Raw genomic sequence first — 19,747 nt, forward strand, 5'->3', positions numbered from 1 at the left:
TACCCTTTTTAATACAAATCTCAAGCTAATTTGGGGATACTTAATTTATCCGAGATAACTCCATAAAATGGAAACAGAACATTTCTCCAGTGTAAAGAGACCATAATAGTTTTATAGAATAAATCATTCAAACAGTAATATCAGTTAGAAAATGTGGAAATAGTTCATAGGTATTGTTTTTTTTTCCAACAGAAATGTTCTTCAAATACTTGGGTACTAGTACAGCCCAAAAAACTGAAACGTGGCTCTGCTCCAAGTGAGGGCCGTGGAAATGGAATCCTGCTATTGCAAACATTTCATTACTACCTCCTCTAGACCAGAGCTTTTCATTTCCCAAAGAAAACCTTTTTTTTTCTTCTAAATGTCAACCTGCAAATTTACCTTTAAGTACAACAGCTAAACTGATTTTTTTCCTTCTCAATCATTATGTATAAAAATTACACTTATGAAGGTCAAGTTAGTCCTGAATGACACCTGCATAACATGGTCACATCCAATTTGTTTGTCTGCAATCCAGCCTTCATTTCTATCTTAATTCCTAATGATTAGTGGCATATCTATCATCCCTGTACATTGTCAGCTGGGTTTTTCTCCATTCCAGACAGGGTATAGATCCTTACAGCCTTTTTAGAAAATCAAATTGATTCCTACCAAAATGTCTCAATTACAAGATAGGAATCAACTTTAAAGATGCTTTTCACTCCCACTGAGGGTGTCTTGGCTCCTGCATGCCACAAAAAACAATCCTGAACCTTGAACAAGATAACCTGAACAACTCCAGCTCACATGGCAGAAATACCTTGCCATGGTGGCTTCAAAAATGCTCTTTTAAGGAATAGTAGGACAATGGCAAAACAGCATCATTTTTTTTAACTTTCCAGAATATTCTCATAAGATAACTTATTAGACTCCTAAGATAACTAATTGGAGTAGAAATTTGTCTTACTTCTTTTTGTCTGGTCTGCTCTTTGTTCTGCCTAGAGAAGAAGCATGGCAAATGTACGCAAACATGGGATTATCATCCACTTTGTTAGCAGGCTTGGAATGAGGCAGAAAAAATAGCAGCAGTTTTCCACACCAGTGCAACAAGCACCCTACTTTCCTTACTGTGAGGTAGAGGGAAAACACCAAAGGAAAGAGATTTAAATAAAGAATTAAAACAGAAAAGCTATTCAACCTTACCTTGCCAGCCTGGTTTGCACACAGGTTTGACATTGACTCGTACCAAGACATCTTCTGTTGCACGCTTTTGCCCACAGTCAAAAGCTGTGACCATTATCTCATACTGGTGCTGTTTATCATAGCTCAGTTTCTCGGTGTTCCTGATGTTACCTAGAGGTTCAACACAAGAAAACGTTCAGAGATTCATTCTTGGCTGAGCATCCACAGACTGCAGCATTTGGGTCCTGGTTCATCAAGTGCTTTGTGACTTTGAGCTCTTTGAAGCACACAGGACATGCAGAGGCAGAAGGTTCTGAGGAACAGGAAGGATTTGCTTTCCATCCAGCAGAGAAATAAGAAGCTTGTAGGAAAATATAAGATGGGAGTGATATAATGTGGGCATGGCTCTGTCAGAAAACATCTGCTCAAGAACACTTTCTAAAGTAAGATGGTAAAAGTAATTAGCGGTTACATCTTGACATGTGAGCTACGAGTAGGTGCACCCTTCATTTCCACATCTGCCACAATACCTGGCTTTAACAGCCATGTTCCTGAGATCCACTAGAACCAAAGTATCTTCCTGTTTTCTCAAAAGCTATTACCCTGCAGGTGAGAGACATTTTAAAAATAGGAAAAGGCCTAGAACCACCTCCTGCATTACAGTGTTTAGCAGTATTTGATAGGGCAGCACAGAGCTATCACATGCAAAATAAAACCCAGCAACAACAGGGTTTATCTGCTGAACCTGACACACATATAAAGGTAACAAATTGCCTGTTTTGGGAACAAAGACATCAGAACTTGCAGAAGGAAAGAGAAAGATCTTTCTCTGAAATTATTCCTGGAGGAGTGGGAGAGCACCATGCAAAATATATGGGTTTTCTACTAATAAGTTCAGCATTTTAATTCTGTCAATTTCCACTGAAATTTAATTTTTACACAAGTTGAAACTTCATCCTGGTTTAATTCATTTCATGCTTTTGCTCAGGGCTGTTTGTTTTGCCATCTCTTTGAATGAGGATTTTTATTCTAGAATTCAAAGAACAAACTTACTCTACATCAGGGCTACACGCAACATCTGCTTGCAAGCAAGGATCAGCAAAATCCAGTTGTTTGTGCTAAATCTGAAATGGGCAGCCCCCCATATCCTGGAATTTAGTCAGATGCAGTGAACTGGTCCCTACAGGTGCTGGCCAAAGTCTCTTTTGTTAGGCACAAAACGTTAGGTTTGGTTTGAGCATTTGGGTTTCATTTTCTTTTTTCTTTTCACTCAAATGAGTGAGAGACAGGAGAAAGCAGACAAATGCAGCTTCTTAAAAGAAGTCTTTCACTAAAGCTCCATTAATTTGACAAGGGAAGACTTTTAGCACGTGTCTCTCTGCTTCACACTCTTTATCTTGTCAGAGCCCACCACTTTGCTTTTTACTTCGACTACATTAAAGCCAACTTTAGGAGTTTATTGAAATGGATGCAAAACTTTCCATGCCAGGCATGAAGAAAGGCTGTTGTTTGCATTTATCACCACCTTCAAGTTCAAAACCTGCATCTGCAGTTACAAGTCAGGCCCAATACCCCACTTACTGCCGAGTCTGAGTCTCTCCTGCTCCCTTTGTGAGCAGGGCACACAGGAGGACAAGCCCTTCTCATATTTTAATGTCTTGAAAGGATAAATGGAATGAGCTGCTGAAGGCTGATTTGGACACAGGGCAGTGTCCTGCAGACTCTGGGGTTCTGTCTCTGGGGTACCTCATGTTGCCAGGCGTTTTCAGGCCGGCCATGGGCACAGCTCTTTGCTCCCCACAAGAACTGCAACAACCACATCAATGACTTCATTGGGTTTTGAGTTAGTGATTGACAAAACAATCTAATCACCCATTTTACTATCTTGAGTTGCCCAATTAGTGGCTGCCTAAGAGGATTTAATGAAAATCTGCCACTGTATGTATATACTCAATGACTGACTTTATATCTGCTCAGTTCTTCTGTCCTTTCTGCATTATATTATTCCACACATGAATCTTTGTATTTCCCTATTTGGTTCTTCTTGGTGTTATTTTACTCTGTGATCAGCAAAGATAATTCTCAAGAAACCAAAACTGTCCAAATTCTCATTAGCAGATTGCAAAAATTTGTGTGGCACGTTAACTGTCCTACAGGATTTATAAATCATTCCAACATATTTACCTTTCATTAAATCTATCTTCCAAGATCTGTATTTCATTATGGCCATTTCAGATTTGGACTACAAAGATTCTGACTCTTAGGTGTTGTTCTGCAAGGTCATTTGGATGACTTGCAGATGTTACCCAATAGTTTATTGATTTCCTAGTATTTTTTTCTCTTACCTCTGATGCTTTATGATTCTTTGGGTTTTTATAATTTAATCAATACAATTAAAAAGCTGACACAGAAGGAAAGCACTATAAACACAGACTAACTAAAGTTTTAGAGATGATAGTCTGAAAGTTTCTGTTTACATCTCACCCATAGACACAAAAATAATTAATAGCATTAAAAAGAGAAAATTTTAATGAAGAAGTAAGTACATTTCTACACAATTTAAAATTAGGCCATACATTTTTTTATTCAGTCTTCCTAAATATCTGCCTTTTCCTGGAAATACCCAGAGCTATAACCAGTTTTCAAACAACAAAAAGCAGATCGGTGACTAGAGGAATAGAAAAAGACCTTCTTGAGGACATAGACATTTACACCTCTGTTTCTTCAAGGTCAGTTTTAGGGATAGATGGATATAGACATCCCTATTTTATGGCTCTTCCACCTTACTTTGGAGCAGACACGAGAATGGGGAAAAGCTTGACTGATTTAGTATGGCAATTCCCTCCTAAATTCCACAGTTACTAAATCAATTGATCTTCTTGTCAAAAAGGTTCATTTTTAAATGATAATGGGAAGACTCTGTCGTTTAATAAATATATAAATATCAAATGCAGATGCTGAGCTATAAAGTTTGGCTGTACTTTTCTGGCAATATGAAGTGTGCACAGCTCCTACAGCTGTGGGTGCTGTAAAGGGGGATCTTGTGAGGTCCTGTCCTGTCTAGGATGGTGATAAAATCTGTACGGACTGGACAGGTCCCTGTCTCATCTTCACATTGAACAGTCTGAACACGCATTTGTGAAGTGCTCCCCAGAGCTGGGTGGCAAATAAGAATTTTTGAGGTGAGACTAAGTCAGAGGTGTGACAGAGTTTGTAATTGTACCTGAGTCCCCAGATCATCTGACCACAATCCCTGATAAATCAAGCACAAGATATGTGAATAAAAATGGGTTTTGCTGGCATTCTGACAGATCTGTGCATTGTGGTTTAATTTTTCTGTCACCTGAAAGAAGCCTACACAATATTGCTGCAGTAAGTGACTTGATTAGGATTCTCTGCTAAGGATAAAATGAGGTTAATCTGCATGCAGTACTACTTCAAAACATATTACGCCTCATACCTTTAATCACAGTTCTTTGCACAGCAGAGCACAGGTTTGTCCTCTGCCTTTACATGACTGTATTTTATGACTCAGAGTTCAATGCCCTCTGAGTTGGGCTCATCATATACAAGACTGAATTTTACTAGTGCTATAGTTTCAGAACACAAACTAATTTTATCCACAAGGAAATCACATACCAAGGGCTAGAGTTCCCAAACATAACTGAGAAGTTTTATATTGCCTTCCCAAAGTGCCTAAGCTACAAGGACCTGTAGGAAATACCCCCAGGCTGATGCTGCTTCCTGTGCCCACTCACTCCTGCCTCCCATGGAGTGGGGATGAGGCAGCCTGTGCATCAACACAGCCTGCAGGGCTCTCTCTGCCTCTCTGTAAACCTTCTCCAATGTGTAATGCAATTTTTCAAGGCCAAAAAAATGCTCCATGCACGGATCTAGGAACAAGAAGTAAGTTTTACCTAACAAGACACTGACCTGCCAAAAGAAAAAGAGCTGATGGTATAGCTTCATCTTTTTACAGACCTACGTTTAGGGTTAGTTTCATATGTTGGTCATGAAAAAAGTCCATCATTGTCTGGGGCAGAGAGTGGCACGTTTTCCTCACAATTCACCCCCACCTCCATCTTCTGCGGCTCCCTGCAATATTTAGATTTGATTTTAAGGTATTTACTCATCCTCTTTCTGAGCAATGAAGCTCTACATGTAGGTGACTGAAAAGCATATAAAAATCGTAACCTGCAGAAGACACAAGAACCTAGATTTGTATTTCACAAAGGCTAAAAAAAACCCTGTTAACAAAATCCTAATTAGCACAGTATTATCAGACAGTCCCAGGCATCTCATACATCTATTTTAACCACCCAACTGGGAACAGAAATGGGCATGTTTCCAAAGAATTTGCACCAGAGAAAGTTTCTATCAGCTGCCATAGAGAGACATTCTCAGCAGTGAAATATGTTGGAACTAAGCAACATATTTTTGTCACAAAATAAAAGTATAGTCATCTATTCTAACTTTGTCTCTAATCCCAGTGGGTTTAAGCAATTACCATTATCTTAAAAAATTGCAAATTAGACTGCAATTACTGGTTGGTTGTGGCAGCACTGTTCTTTTAGTGAACAAATAGATCAAAAATATTAATTGAACTCATGACCAAGAAACTGCAAGTATTACAACCTTATACCAATTATTCACTGCAGGCTTTAAAGTCACGTTTAAATCAATGATTTTCTCATTGCCTTTGCTGAAAAGCAGGTCCCAGGCACATGAGGACAAAGATGTAACCAAGGACTCCTGACATTTCCTATGCTTTTGATCATAGCTCTGACTGTAAAAAGACATGAGCCCTCCTGAGGCAGCTGCGCTGTGTGATAGGAACTGAAAAGGCACGAGTAGTAGAAATGACTGCTCTGTATCACACCAATTTCAGGGTATTCTCTGTCCCTTACATCTGCCACAAACCCCACAGGAAATTTCGAGACAACGTGTGACTTCTCTAAGTACCCACCCTTCACACAGACAAGTCACGTGGAGCCTTGGAAAAAAATGGATTCAGAGACATAGAGAATTTTCTTTTATGACAACATAGGGAATCTCACAGTTAGAAAAAAAGCCATGGAGAGGAAAATCTTCTAGGGAATTGCTTCCAAATATGTCCTTCCAAATGCCCACTTGCTGTAAAAAATCCTTTTGCAGTTCTCTGGATTCTCAAGAATCCTCAGGGTTACTGTGCCAGCTGCCCTCATTTACTCAAACACAAACATATTCCTCACAATTGCACTTCCCATACCATACACTTGCTTCCCAATGTGCGATAACGAGATGGATTTTTCCCCAAAGTCATTAAAATTTATTGATGTAACAGGTTATTATCTTCTGATGCTCATCTGTGCATTGTGCAAGAACTGAACAAATACAGATGAATCATTTTTGAACAGGGTAAAGAGTTTTTATAAAACATCCCAAGATGAAAATGACTGCTCAGAGAAAACAGTAGCTCCATGCATGCTTTCAATTTACATTTTGGCCAAAAATCAGATTTAACTTCCAACCTGTACTCTCCTCTTACAAACATGGATTAAATGCTTCTGCTAGGAAAGATAAATCAGAGCATTGCTGGGCATGAACACAGGGTGTTTCTTCAGGGTAAACTGTTTTGTACAACCTGAAGCAAGCAGAGAATGGGAGGAAGGACCTTCCACATACTTTTCATGCAACTCAGTCACCATTCCCAAACTCGGTTCCATGTTCTTTGCTGATCCAGGAAGCTGACATATAATGCCACCAAGACCAAAAACTGCTGCATATGGAAAACTTAATATGGTTTATTATTTTCACTAAAATATAAAATATATACCTCCGAAAAACAACTAAAACAAACCAACAAAAACTTAAGAAATGGTACTTATTCTCCAAAGTACATTTTCTTCCATGCTGCAGAATAATGGATCCACTTCAGGAAGCACCACAACTGGGCAGGTCTGTGGACCCTGATCCTAAAAGCTTTAACAATCAATAAACATATGCAGAACACTGCCATATTCAGGTTCTCCTTCAGGAAATTCAGGGGAACAGGACTGGCTGTAATCCAGTAAATAAACCCTGCCTTGGGGAATACATGCTGCCTTGGGGAATGCCACCACTTGGATGGGAAACAGGATCTGACACAATGAGGAGAATGGACCGAGCGACCAAGAATCATGTTGTTCACCTAATTCTGGTGGTTTAATTTCCACAGGAGATTACTGCATCGCTTCCTGCCCCAGTGGTACCCAAAAGGGATGGAATTGCTCAGTGTGAGGGTTCCTCTGTTCTCAGAGACAAGAACAGGATTTCTCTCTGGAGTTCCCTCCCCAGCCAGGTGATCAGCTCGTGCCCCCAGGCACTGCCAGCCCTGCAGACACCCCTGCTGGGGCCGCACTCACCGTTCCTGTCGATGGCAAAGGGAACATCCGTGGTGACAATCTCGTAGTTGCAGATCTGGCTGTACTGGGGGGAGCAGTCCTCATCTGTGGCTTCCACCTGCAGGATGCTGTCGTAGATCTTCCCCTCTGTCACCGAGGCCTTGTACATGCTCTCCTTGAATGCTGGGGAGAACTCATTGACATCCTTTACCTGGATATGGACTACTGCCCTAAAACAGGCACAGAAAATATCAAAGAGAAAAGTTAATTTATTGTGACACCTCACTAACAGTTTATTTTCAAAACACTTGAAAAGACTAACAAAACATATCTAGAAAACTATGTAAGCCCCAATTAAAATGAGATATTAGAATTTTTATGTTTCATTTGCCCAATTTAGTATCTTAATGTGGCACTAGGTAAAAGTCCATTGCCACGGCTTGTAGGGAGAGAGTTTCATGGTGTTCCCTACTAAAATCTGCCTCTAAAAATGAACCTCAGCAGAAAGCCAATGATGTCATTACACGGTAAAATAAGACACAGTAGTCTTCCATACCCACTACCTAAAAATGGGCAGTTTACAAGCATTCTTCCATATTATGTGGAAGACTCTCACCTTCCGCTGATGACAACTATCTAATCCTTCAAGCAGTTCAACACTGCACATGTGTGGGAACCCAGGACATCCCTCTGGGTGCCCTGGATGGCCAGAGCCGCTGGCAGGGGGCTCTGAGACCCTGGCATGCAGCCAAAGACACACGTGGGGTTTTGATCTTAGCCCGTGGAGCAAATTACCAACTCTGTATGAAGAATTACAAGCCACACACACAAGTTTAGGTATTGTAGTAGAAGTAGTCACAAAGTGAAAGGAAGGATTTCTGAGTGCTGTACAGGGGGGTTTTAAGCCTTGTATATGCAGGGGTCCAAGTTTTGTACATGGGGGTCAGGGGTTCTAAGATGGAGGGATTTGGGTGTGCCCTGTCCTCCTTCTTTCTCCTTCCTAACCTCCATGTCTTTGGTGATGTTGGCACTCACAGATTGGTCTAGAGTAGAAAGTCACCATTCAATATAGATAGTAGGCACTGGGGAAAAAGTATAAACATGTAACACGTAATGTGTGATATAAAAGATGGCAGCAGCCCCTGGGAGGGCAGTGTGCCTTTGTCTGACCTGCTGAACGGGCCACAGCAGTTCAGGAGAAGAATCTTTTAGATAACCAACAATAAACAACTTTGAGACCGGACAACAGAGGACTACTGAGTCTTTCTTTGAAGGCACGGGTTGGAGGAGAGACTTTTCCATCTTTCGGGGTCACCCCAATCTGGGGCACAAGACCCCACACACATGTAGCCCACCAAGGCCTTTGGTATTTAGTGAGTAAACCCCAAAGGCCTTGCTTTGGAAGGCTTTGCTTTCTGGTTTGATAGGCAGGGTGGCAGAGGGACACAAGAGGGATGTTCTGGAGCAACAGCAGAGCTGCAGTAAAGGCTGGGACCCCAGGCAGCGTGGCAGAGTGTGTGCTACTAGACAAAGTCTGGTGGCAGTGGGCCGGACTTCATTTAGTCAAGAGTAGACCAAAAATTTCCACAACTGGATTTCTACCAGATTGTTACTGACGTGAGAAGGCGAAACATAATAAAATTTGATATTGTGAAGCAAACCTGTTTCTGTGATTTGATGGTTATTTGCTACTGCAGGCTTCCTCCTAACTCTGTATTCTTTTTAAATATCCTGAAAACTTCAGCTTGCATTACAGACCTAATTAAATTTTTAATTGTTATATGTCCTGAATGAGCAAAAGGAAGAATGATTACTATAAATCATTTATTATAATGGCTCTCAGCAAAATGAACTATTTGTACAGCACTTATACATCTACGTGAGTTAAATTCATCTTTAATGACAAATGATCTGAAGCTTAGTTTCATGAATTCAAAGGGAAGAAAAGGCACTGTGCCACCTAAGCTTATTCAGGGAATTGACTCCACAGTATAAAGTACCACCTACTGACCTTCAATACACTCCTCTTCAGAGGACTTCACTTTCTCTGAGACTTGCTGGACAAAAGCTGAGGTCAGACACCATTCAAATGTGACACTGCTCAGCTTATGACATAGATATACTAAAAAAGAGGGATTATTCCTCTTTTCTTACCATTTGAAATGAGATGAACAGAGAGAAAATCTATTTAAAACTTGCAAATACCAACTGAAAGCCAGTTTCTACGACCTGGATGTATTCAACATGAAAGCACGAATGGAAAATATAAACCGAGAAGCATTTATCCACTTGAACGGGGATCCTGTCCAAAGCTTTAACTGAAGCAAACAAAAAGGAACATATTTTCTAATAGGAAAAAGGAATGAAAAAATGGGTGGAATATTGCAACTATGATTTATCTTTATTTGCTTTCTACCTGAAATAACATAGACTGTGGAGCAAATGTATGCCAAAGCAAAAAAAAAAATTCTTCACATTTTCACTCACTTGTGCGATTTCTTCCAGTTTGTTCCACCTGGTCCTGACCCACAGTCATAGGCCTGGATGATGAATGTGTATTCCTTCTGCAGCTCACAGTCAATGGGACTCTTTGCTCGAAGCCAGCCTTCTCCAGATGTCTTGTTCAGCACAACGGCCTCGAAGGGCATTTCTTGCCCATGGATTTTAAAAGCACAAATTTCACCTGTGAGGAACAGCACAAAACAATCATAACTGGGGGTGGGGGGGTGACTCTAAGTCTTATGCACTGGAGAGACACCTGCAAGGTCCATTTGTATTTCACCTGCTTTTCCAGAGGAGGGAAATGCAGACTCAGGCACCAGGTCATTGTGTATCCAAAAGGGCCATTAAGCAGGTGTTGTGCAGAGGGATGCGCTGAGTGCAGCTCCAGGCACACTCCTCCCTCTTCCTCTGTCAGTACTAAATGGTTTCTGAAAGCCCCAGAGGCCATTCCATATGGTACCAACAGCAACGGTGAGCTAAATTACATTTGAGCTAAATTAGGAGACTGTATTTATTTAAAGAAAACATCAAAAAGAAAAATAGATAATTCTTCAGAGGTGGTCCTTTTTTAACTGCTGTCACTCCTTTAGCCACCTGAGCTGCCAGGTGGTAGCAGATGTGCAGATTCTTGCAGTTTAGTTTCCCAACAGTGGAAAAACTAATGGTGCAGAACATGGGCACATTCAAAATGCATCCTGCTTTATTTACAGACACACATCATCTTTGGATCAGAAGCAGTTGAAGGCACACAGAAAAGTGCCCCTTTTGGACATCTCAGTTACCCACCCACATTCTCAGTCCCATACATGAGTGCCTTCTTGGCAGCAGCTCACTCTGCCTCCAAACTGTTTCCTGATATAATACATCCATAGCATCTCTCAGAGGAGTACTAGAGAACAGAACAGATGATATAGCAAGGACTAATAAAATTGATTTGGTCACAAAAGACAGCATAAAGGATATTGTGAGAATATGAGACTGGAAAGGGAAAAAAGACCCGATTTCTGGTGTTCCTTTTTTTATCCTTCATAATGATAGCAAGGATATGTACATGGAGTTAATTTTATTTTATTTTATTTTTAGTTCAGTCTCTATATCCTTCTCCTATGCAAGATACTCCAAGATCCAACTTTAAAAGTGAAATATTATATAAAGATCAATATGACTTTAATATTTTTATGACACATTAAACACATGCTCTTTTATGAGCAAGTCAGTCTCGGGACATGTGTTATAGATTCAAAGCCATCTCCCACTCACATAATGCTTTTCCATTTATTTCCAATTTACAGTTGCAGGCTTTTGAAAATCTCCTTGCCAATCATATCTGAGCCAAGTGCCAAATTCTAAATTAACTCTGAATCTATGACCTCGAATTCAGGATAGGTTCCTGTTGCTCTATTACAATATATTGTTTATTTTTGCAAAAGAGAACAGACGGTGACTTTGTAAAAGTGCTGAAGTTCATAATTCCTATTATGTGTGAAAAATAAAAAATGGCAAGGGCGTGTGTGCAGGGAGGGTGGGGATTAGGCATGGAGGAACAAACACAGAATTTTTAGAATATTTCCTCAACTATCATCACACTGGTTTTCCTTTATGACCACAGGAGATGAAGCTTTGCTCAGCTACATCCACTGACATTTAGACAGACGAATCCCACACTTTACAATTGCAATCAATCCTGTGAATGCCTTTAAAGGATCAGCACACAGTTGTTTTGGTAATTATGAGGCAGTGAAAACATACATTAAGCATTGCTTAGACATTTTCCTGCTGTCCCCTCTCCCTCTCCAGGGGCCTGAAAGGGCTGTGGAGCTTCCCAGGACAAAGCTGTGCCCTTTTCCAGGCTCTCTGCTGTTCACCCTCAGCGAGCTCAAATATTTGGGCTGCAGAAGAAGCAATGGCCTTTAGCCTGAGAATCAGATTTTCAACAGACTAACACCTCGCACATCCATAAAAGCAGGCTGCACAGTGATAATGAACTCTGCACAGGGGCCAAAGCACGAGATGAGGAGAAGGCTGAAGGGAAGCAGCCTGTTCAGCTTTAATCACAGGCACTGATCACTGAGTTTGTGTCCCACTGCTGTCACACACATCCTTGGAAAAAAATGATCTGCATTTCCTTGTAGCTTCAAAACCAAAACATTCATCTAAAATGATATTGTGGATTTCAGTTTTATTTTAATTGAAAACAAAATAAACCAGTGCAAACATGGGAAATCTAATGGCAAATACTGTTTGTTGTGTTCTATAAAGACTGGCCTTCATAGTTCCTTAATAAAATTTTCCTCAGATGCACAATCCATCAACAAAAATCCTAAGTTCAGTGGTTTGTGTTTAGTATTTTATTGATCCACTGTTTGATTGCAAACAAGACAGCATTTGAAGACATGCAAGCTACAGTTCTTAAAAAGCAGAAATAGCTCCGGGCAGATAAAAGTTCTCTCAGCCCTTATCTAAATATGAATCATTTTTCCCTCTCCAAAGGCAGAGCCTTAATGCAAAGCAATCACAGAAGCAGCACATGCTCCAATTAGTTCTCATCAAATATTTTAGAAGTCTCTATATCCCGCTCCTATGCAAGATACTCCAGCTTTAAGTATGACTCTAATTTTGCCTCCATATTCCCACTTGCCAAAGATAAAATAAAGACAGCTGCCTGGATATGATGAGATATTTGTAAACAAACTGCAAAAAGCCCACATGCACTTTCAGAATGTGGCTACAGAAACCTGCTTATTTGAAAACAACTGGAGATGTTGTTAAAAATTGGGTAAGATTTTTTTTTTCCAAAGAAATGAACTATAACTGTTGAACAATTTAAATGTACAAGATCATGGCTTTTTAAAAAGGTGTCTTAATGGCTGTATTGCAAATGGAAATTATAACAGAGTTGTTAAGAGCTGTAGCAAAGCAGAGTATTAACTAAGGTCCACTGTCAGACACACAGACATTGACAGAGATATACAAATACTCTTATTAAGCATTACAAACTATGTCTTTAAAGTGTAACAGATACTATTTCTCATTACTAAATAGAGCTACAGGGCTGTATTTTAACTCAGCTGAGCTAACCCCAGACTGTCAGAGATCAGACAGCTACAGAAGCTGAGCTGGGAAGCACTGCAGACCTTTTGGCCCTGGTACAGTGAAAGCCAAGGGACAGATAAACCCGAGAACAGACGTGAAGACACCATGTCTGGTCACTCTGCCCCTCTGACACTGACTGCTCTGGTGAGGGGAGATGCAAAAAGGACTTTATGGCAAAAGGGATAACAAAAGACATTACTAGCACAAGAAGAATAATCAGAAGATTGTGTTTCTAAAGGGGACTGGGACAAAGGGGTCAAAATGGAGTATTTTGTATGAACTCAGTGACCTATAAATTCTGATAGACTGTGTCACAAATGGCTTTGTTTGGCTGGCACAAGTGGAGTCCGTGGCAGTCAATCCTCACACCAGACACACACGGTGCCAATGGGAACTGTGCCAAGCCTATCTTACTTACCGGGCTCTTAGGTAAGTATGGGTTTGTAAATCACTGCAGGAAAGGGAGGCAGGATTTCTCTCCTACTCAGACTCACCACTGAAGTTGTGGGACCTTTGCACCACCTTCTTCCCTTCCCCTCTGCAAGGCTGAAATAATGACAGTGCAAATTGGGACACTGTTTTTCTCCCAACAGACAACCCAGCAAAATTCTGTGCTTTGTTCTTCATTTCGTTTGAATGGGTTTGTGAGCAGGTGGATATAGGATTTTGTGATCATAGGAATGGTGGTAGCACTGAATTGCTAAAAAAAGGATAAGCTGGTGACACCATGTAAAGGTAGAAGCACATTCATGAAATCCTACAGCAATTGCCAAGGCAGAGGGAAAATTTCTCTTCTCCCAGGCCAGGAGGAACACTCTGGGGGCTTCCAGTTGCTTCCTATAAAACCTTCTGGTTACAGGGCTGAACTCTGCTGAGAGCTTCACTTTAATACATGTTTTAACTAAACTCTGGACATGTTTTTTTTCTTCAAATCATTCAGACTATCATTAGCCATAAGCACCTATTCATTTTGAAGTTTACATTCTTTTAAGTTTTAAAGCCTTGCTAGAGCCATATGTTACTACTCCAGGGGTAATAAGGATATTATTTCCTCTGTAAAAATTATATTAGCCTGAAAAAAAGCTACTGGTGGTTCATAATTACTGAAACATAACCAACAAATTTATCCACTGTTTGGAAACTGATAAAGACAATGTTTCACATTCAGTCACATTTGCATGCAAGATTTAGTGATTATAAGCCTTGATCAATAAAATTGTATTACAAATTACTGTCTTCTATACGAAACACCAGATTCATGCTTCTTGCAGTAAAATAATAATCCCCAATATTACTCCTTTAATAACTACACAGCCTCATTCACTCGAAATCAATTTCAGAAGTTATTAAGAAACACTGAGGGTTATTTGGCCTTTCACAGCTCCCTTTGCTACTTCCTCAGCCTTCACTACACCAAGAACACTGAAGACCTCAGATGGAAAGCTGGGGTCTCTGACATCCCATCACTGGCATCAATAGTTTAAAAAGGCACAAGTTGTTTGTGAATCAGGAATCAGCAAATGCTGGGCTGGCTGAGGTTCAGCGAGGCCAAGCTCTGGGCCACCACAAGCCTGCAGTGCTCCAGGCTGGGGCACAGTGGCTGACAATGCCTGACAGAACAGGACCTGCAGGTGCTGGTCAGCAGTGGCTGAACTTGAGCCAGGAGTGCCCAGGTGGCCCAAAAGGCCAATGGCACCTGGCCTGGACCAGTGTGGCCAGCAGGACCAGTGACTGTCCCCCTGTACTCAGCCCTGGGGCGGCCACACACCAAATCCCATGCCCACTTCTGGGTCCCTCACTGCAAGAAAGACCCTGAGGGGCTGCGGTGAGTCCGGAGAGGGGAACGGAGCTGGGTAAGGGCTGGAGCACCAGGCTGGTGAGGAGCAGCTGAGGGAGCTGGAGCGGGGCTCAGCCTGCAGAAATGGAGGCTCAGGGGAGACCTCATTGCTCTCTGAGAGGAAGCTCTTGTGGGATGGGAGTCAGTCTCTTCTCCAAGGTAACGACTGATAGGGTGAGTAAGTGGCTCAAGCTGCACCAGGGGAGGTTTCCACCATAAAAAGTGTTTCCACCAGAAGCGTGGGTCAGATACTGGCACAGGGTGCTCAGGGCAGCAGTGGCATCACCATCCCTGGAGGGATTCAAAAGACATGTAAATGTGGCACTCAGGGACATGGGTTAGTGGTGGGCTTGGAACTGCTGGGTTATTGCTGGACTCAATAATTTTACAGGTTGGACTCAGTAATTTTTCCAACCTCAGTGACAACTGCGTGCTCAGGCAAACTCATGATTCCTTACAGAATGGAGATCACACTGCTGTGTCCAGGACACGTCTGGATGTGTGACTACACACATGGATTTGTTCCTGAAACCATCTGTTAACTTCGACTATGTTTTAAAGAGATGAATTGTTTCCCTCAAGTGCTATGAAATGATGCAGCTCTGCAATACAGAGATGCTACAGAAAAAAGCATAGGGGTGACAAAGAGGTCACATCTCACTAAATGGCAGAGAGAGCAGACGAAAGTGTTCTAAAAGCTCAACAAGAAGAAAAGCTTCAATTCTATCTTGTACCTTTTAGGTAGCAGTAAATCAAATGTGAAGCTCAAATCTCTGGGAAACCAGGCTTCATTAGTTTGCTGCTGACAAAGTTATTCATTTACATTCACATCCTGTTTTAATTTTATTACTCTCTAGACTTTTATTACACTTCCATGTGTGTTTTTCTCCAACATGCAAATCAACACAGATAATCCTTTATTTAAAATTAAGGTTGCAGTTTTATACTTTCTGAGGTAAGCACAGAGACCCTGAAAGATCTCAAAGTGCCTAAGAATCAAAGTCCCAGGATCCCATGGCAAATCCATTCACACCTTGAAGGAGACAAAACCCCTGTTCAGGACAGATGCTTATCAAGTTTTGATGCAAAGAACAGACAGAAATGCCATCATCAAGGTGTTACAGTAGCCTCCAGAGCTTTGCACATGAATGATAATAACAGTGCTGTTTCCTTAGGTGTGTCCTCCAAGAACCTAATTCAGCTCCATGGATCCAAGTCCTAACAGAGGTATCTGACTGCCACCACTAAAGAAGAATCTCCATTCACTACATGCCACCAGTAGGCTTCCAAGGATTTTATATAACATGTGGATTTGCCTGCAGCATGACTTTCCTCTTGTTCTAACTAAAAGTTTGTCAACAAAATCGAAGTACTCTCAGTATGACTCAAATTTGAATCTTTCAGGCTTTACCTGCAGATGGAAATCCAAACACAAGCACGCTGTTCTTGGAAAATTTATCAGCAAAGATTTCTCCTGGCACTTGGATGGACACCTGCAAATAAGTACCCACTGGGACACTGCTCAGCTTGCTGTTTTCTCAGAAACACAGCACTGACCCACAACCTGCCGTCAATGTCAGACTTTCCAATAACTTCTTTTAGGGGTTGCTGTTTCTCTGGTTTTGGTTTTTTTTTATAAGCCAGCCTTCTGCAATGACAGTTGTATACAAGTTTCTCTGCTGGAATCCTGCAAACATCTCCTGCAGTGCAGAGCTGGTGACCTTTGGAGTGTCATCATGCCACTGGGAAGGTTTACAGCTTCGACAAGTTCTTCTATCACAGGCTATTGCTACTGTTTAAATAATTACTGAATGCAGAAGGCTATGTTTTGAAGGAAGAAAGGGCAGTTGTTTGGGAAAATGAAGCAAAATAATAATTAGAGATTTAAAATATCTGTAAGGATAGGGAAAAAAATAAGGTAGTAACTACTATATATACTTTTCCAGCTCATTTAAGTCAAAGCTATTAAACTCACACTGCAATACTAAACTCCAGGAAGCAAAATTGAAATCATTAATAGAGAGAGGTATTCATGCCTTAATACCAAAAATTATTATTTCCTCATATCTTATTTTATGGGCAACACGCTCTGCAAAGAAAGAACATAAATCCACAGCTACATTTCCCGTTCCATGGATTTGAAACTGGAAGAGGGGAAAACTGCACTTGCACTTCAAGTAATTCATAGGTGCCATAAGCTCACATCAAATGAACCACACTTCATCCTACTGCTGAAGCAGGGACCAGCTGCTCAGGATAAAGATAATTCTCTGGGCAGCATAAAAGCAGCAGTGATATCTGGGTTTCCTCCTGGCTCCACAATAAATTTCCCTACTCCACAATTTTGTTTACATAAATGTTGGTTAAAAAGTGTGATTTTTCTGGACAAACTGTGATTTTAGTGAGATATCTGACCACATTGCTCTGTTGGCATCCCCCACTGCTGAGATGCACAACACGTCCCACTCAGGTCTGTGCTCCACCTCAAATGATGGAGAACTGATAGATGTTTATTTGAAAACTGCAATAAACATTGAGGTGGATTAGAAAAATAAGTAACAAGGAGATAAATGTTTGTGCACATAAAGACGTGCTTAATTAATTACTGACTGTGCCTTTTGCAAACACCCTCTACTCTAAAAGCATAGAAATATAAAATATTTTCTTTCCTTCCTCCCATTAATCAAACCCTTACCAAATTAACACTCTACTGCAAACAATTTGAAACATTTCTTAATCTTTTATTCTTTCTAAAATCTGCCAGATTCAAGAGAGTCAAGAAAGGAAGAAAGTGGGATTTTAAGAACAGTAGCAAAAAAGTATAGTTTTCTAATCCATGTGTGGAGCTCCATGCCCACTGCACCAATGGAAGGCTTTGTCAGCCTCAAGTTTCATGTTTGGAAGTATCCTGTGGATTCAGGAGTGCATCCAGTGCCACACAGCCACACACTCAGCACACAGGAGCTGCTGTTCCATTCAGTTACAGCGCTGCAGGGCACAGCACAGTGTCTCTAACAGTTACATGAGCATCACTGAGAAATATTTGCCTTGGCATTTTTTTACAATACCACATTATAATGAACAATTTGAAAAATTAATCCTGCAACCGTGTAGTTAAGCCTGTGCAAAAAGCACATTAATAAAAGGAACTTTATCTTCCAGGAGCCAAGTGAAGCTGTGAATTACACAGTTCCCAGCTAGGTCATTTTCTGCTCTCCTTTTGTACAATCACAAACACCTCTGGGTCCTTGTCTTCACACACATTACCTGCATTCTTTGGGCAGTGCCCACTCAAGGCTGCAATGTCTGCAGTTGTGGCTGCAGCTTTGCTGCTGCTGCAGCAGATCAAAAAGCACTTTGCTTCAGACACTCCTCTTCCAGGAAACACAGAGGCCCAGATGCTCCCACTGCCCTAATTCCACGTTCGTGCCTGAAAGATGGGTCACAAAGCTATTTCTCCTCTAGATTAGTGAGGTCTACACACAGAAAAATAGGAGATAACTTGCCTTATGAGGCCCTGACCCAATTTAGTGTGTATATCATTTTAAAAAAAAAAGGTGAACCCATTTTTAAAAGAGCGAGCTAGAGGTATCTGCACGTAAAATTATAAAGGTTATGACAATGCTTGCAAAAATTTCCTGCCACTAAGTATTACTGAGCAGTTAAAGAACAAATGCTAATAAAATATGTCAAAGTAGCTATGATATATAATGTTTCTAAGATTTTCAAATTAAATAGAGACCTAGAATTAGGAATCTTGGTGAGTGAGTATATATTGCTTACAGAATTCCTGCAGTCCAACACAAATATTTCCTTCAGCGGGATAGGTGCTCCAACATGACCTGCTAGATTTGGCTCCCTTGTGAGATACACAGAGATAAATAAGAAAATGAACATCACCATGTCACACTCAGAGTAGAAAATCAGCAGCTGTTTAGTCTACAGAGGACTCAGCAGACTGACAGAAAACCTTACTTTTTAATTAAACTGCTTTCCCTAGGGCCTTATATCAAGGCAGACAATTTTTGAGATAAAGCAGCTTGGAAAATGTTGAATTTATTAAATGATTATTTCCCTGAATAATTTTAAAGGCATTCTTTTGGGGCATAGTTAGCTAATTTAAAGCACACAGTGAATGATCAATCAGCTTTTCTGTTTCTTTTGAACCAAAGGCATGAGTTAGCTCTAACTTGAGAGCTACATCAGGAACTTTGGACTGGCTAGCACATAATTTAAACAGCAGACTCAGCCATGCAAACCAGAGGAGAGCCAAGTACTAGGAGCTAGGGCTGTCCTTCAAAATAACAACCATAAAGTAATTCCAATATTACACATTTGAATAATTGTGGAGCTTGCATGGCATTGGCAGCCTATGAAATGAGTTCAAAGGGAACATATTGATCTTTTCAGTGGCTCCTAAACTCTTGATAACACACACAGTAAAATTTCAGACATGCATTACGTGTTTTAGGACCTTTCTACCTTTTGCCTGTGAAAACACACGTGAGAGGCAAGTGATTGAATGAGAGGCTAGGAAAGGAATAGAGTGCTCACACATCCTCAGTTTTTCACTCAGCCATTTACTCTGCTGTGGCCTCTTCTCACAGAAGCAGATTAAATAAAAAATTTGGGAACATTAATTTAATCTTGGCATGGAGCCTGGACACTAGGGATTAGTCTGTGCATCCTGCAGACACGCAGCAAAGTAGAGCACTGAGTTTAATTGTTACAAGAGTACCATATGGTTCTTCCTGATCATGGCTTTTTTCATTTGTCTTTACTTCCACTCGCC

At 40.8% G+C, this 19,747-nt stretch overlaps 1 protein-coding gene across 1 annotated transcript in view; it reads right to left on the reverse strand.

The window, feature by feature from the left end:
• The window catches only part of CLSTN2 (calsyntenin 2), a 322,820-nt gene that overhangs the window by 74,250 nt on the left and 228,823 nt on the right, over positions 1–19,747 (reverse strand). Inside the window, exons 3-5 of the mRNA XM_038146273.1 lie at positions 10,011–10,206; positions 7,545–7,753; positions 1,183–1,332 (exon numbers count right to left, since the gene is read on the reverse strand). Of these exons, the coding sequence (XP_038002201.1) occupies positions 1,183–1,332; positions 7,545–7,753; positions 10,011–10,206 (555 nt within the window). The remainder of the gene's footprint in view (positions 1–1,182; positions 1,333–7,544; positions 7,754–10,010; positions 10,207–19,747) is intronic.

The sequence above is a fragment of the Motacilla alba genome, chromosome 9, assembly GCF_015832195.1.
Source record: "Motacilla alba alba isolate MOTALB_02 chromosome 9, Motacilla_alba_V1.0_pri, whole genome shotgun sequence".
NCBI classification, from domain to species: Eukaryota; Metazoa; Chordata; class Aves; order Passeriformes; family Motacillidae; genus Motacilla; species Motacilla alba.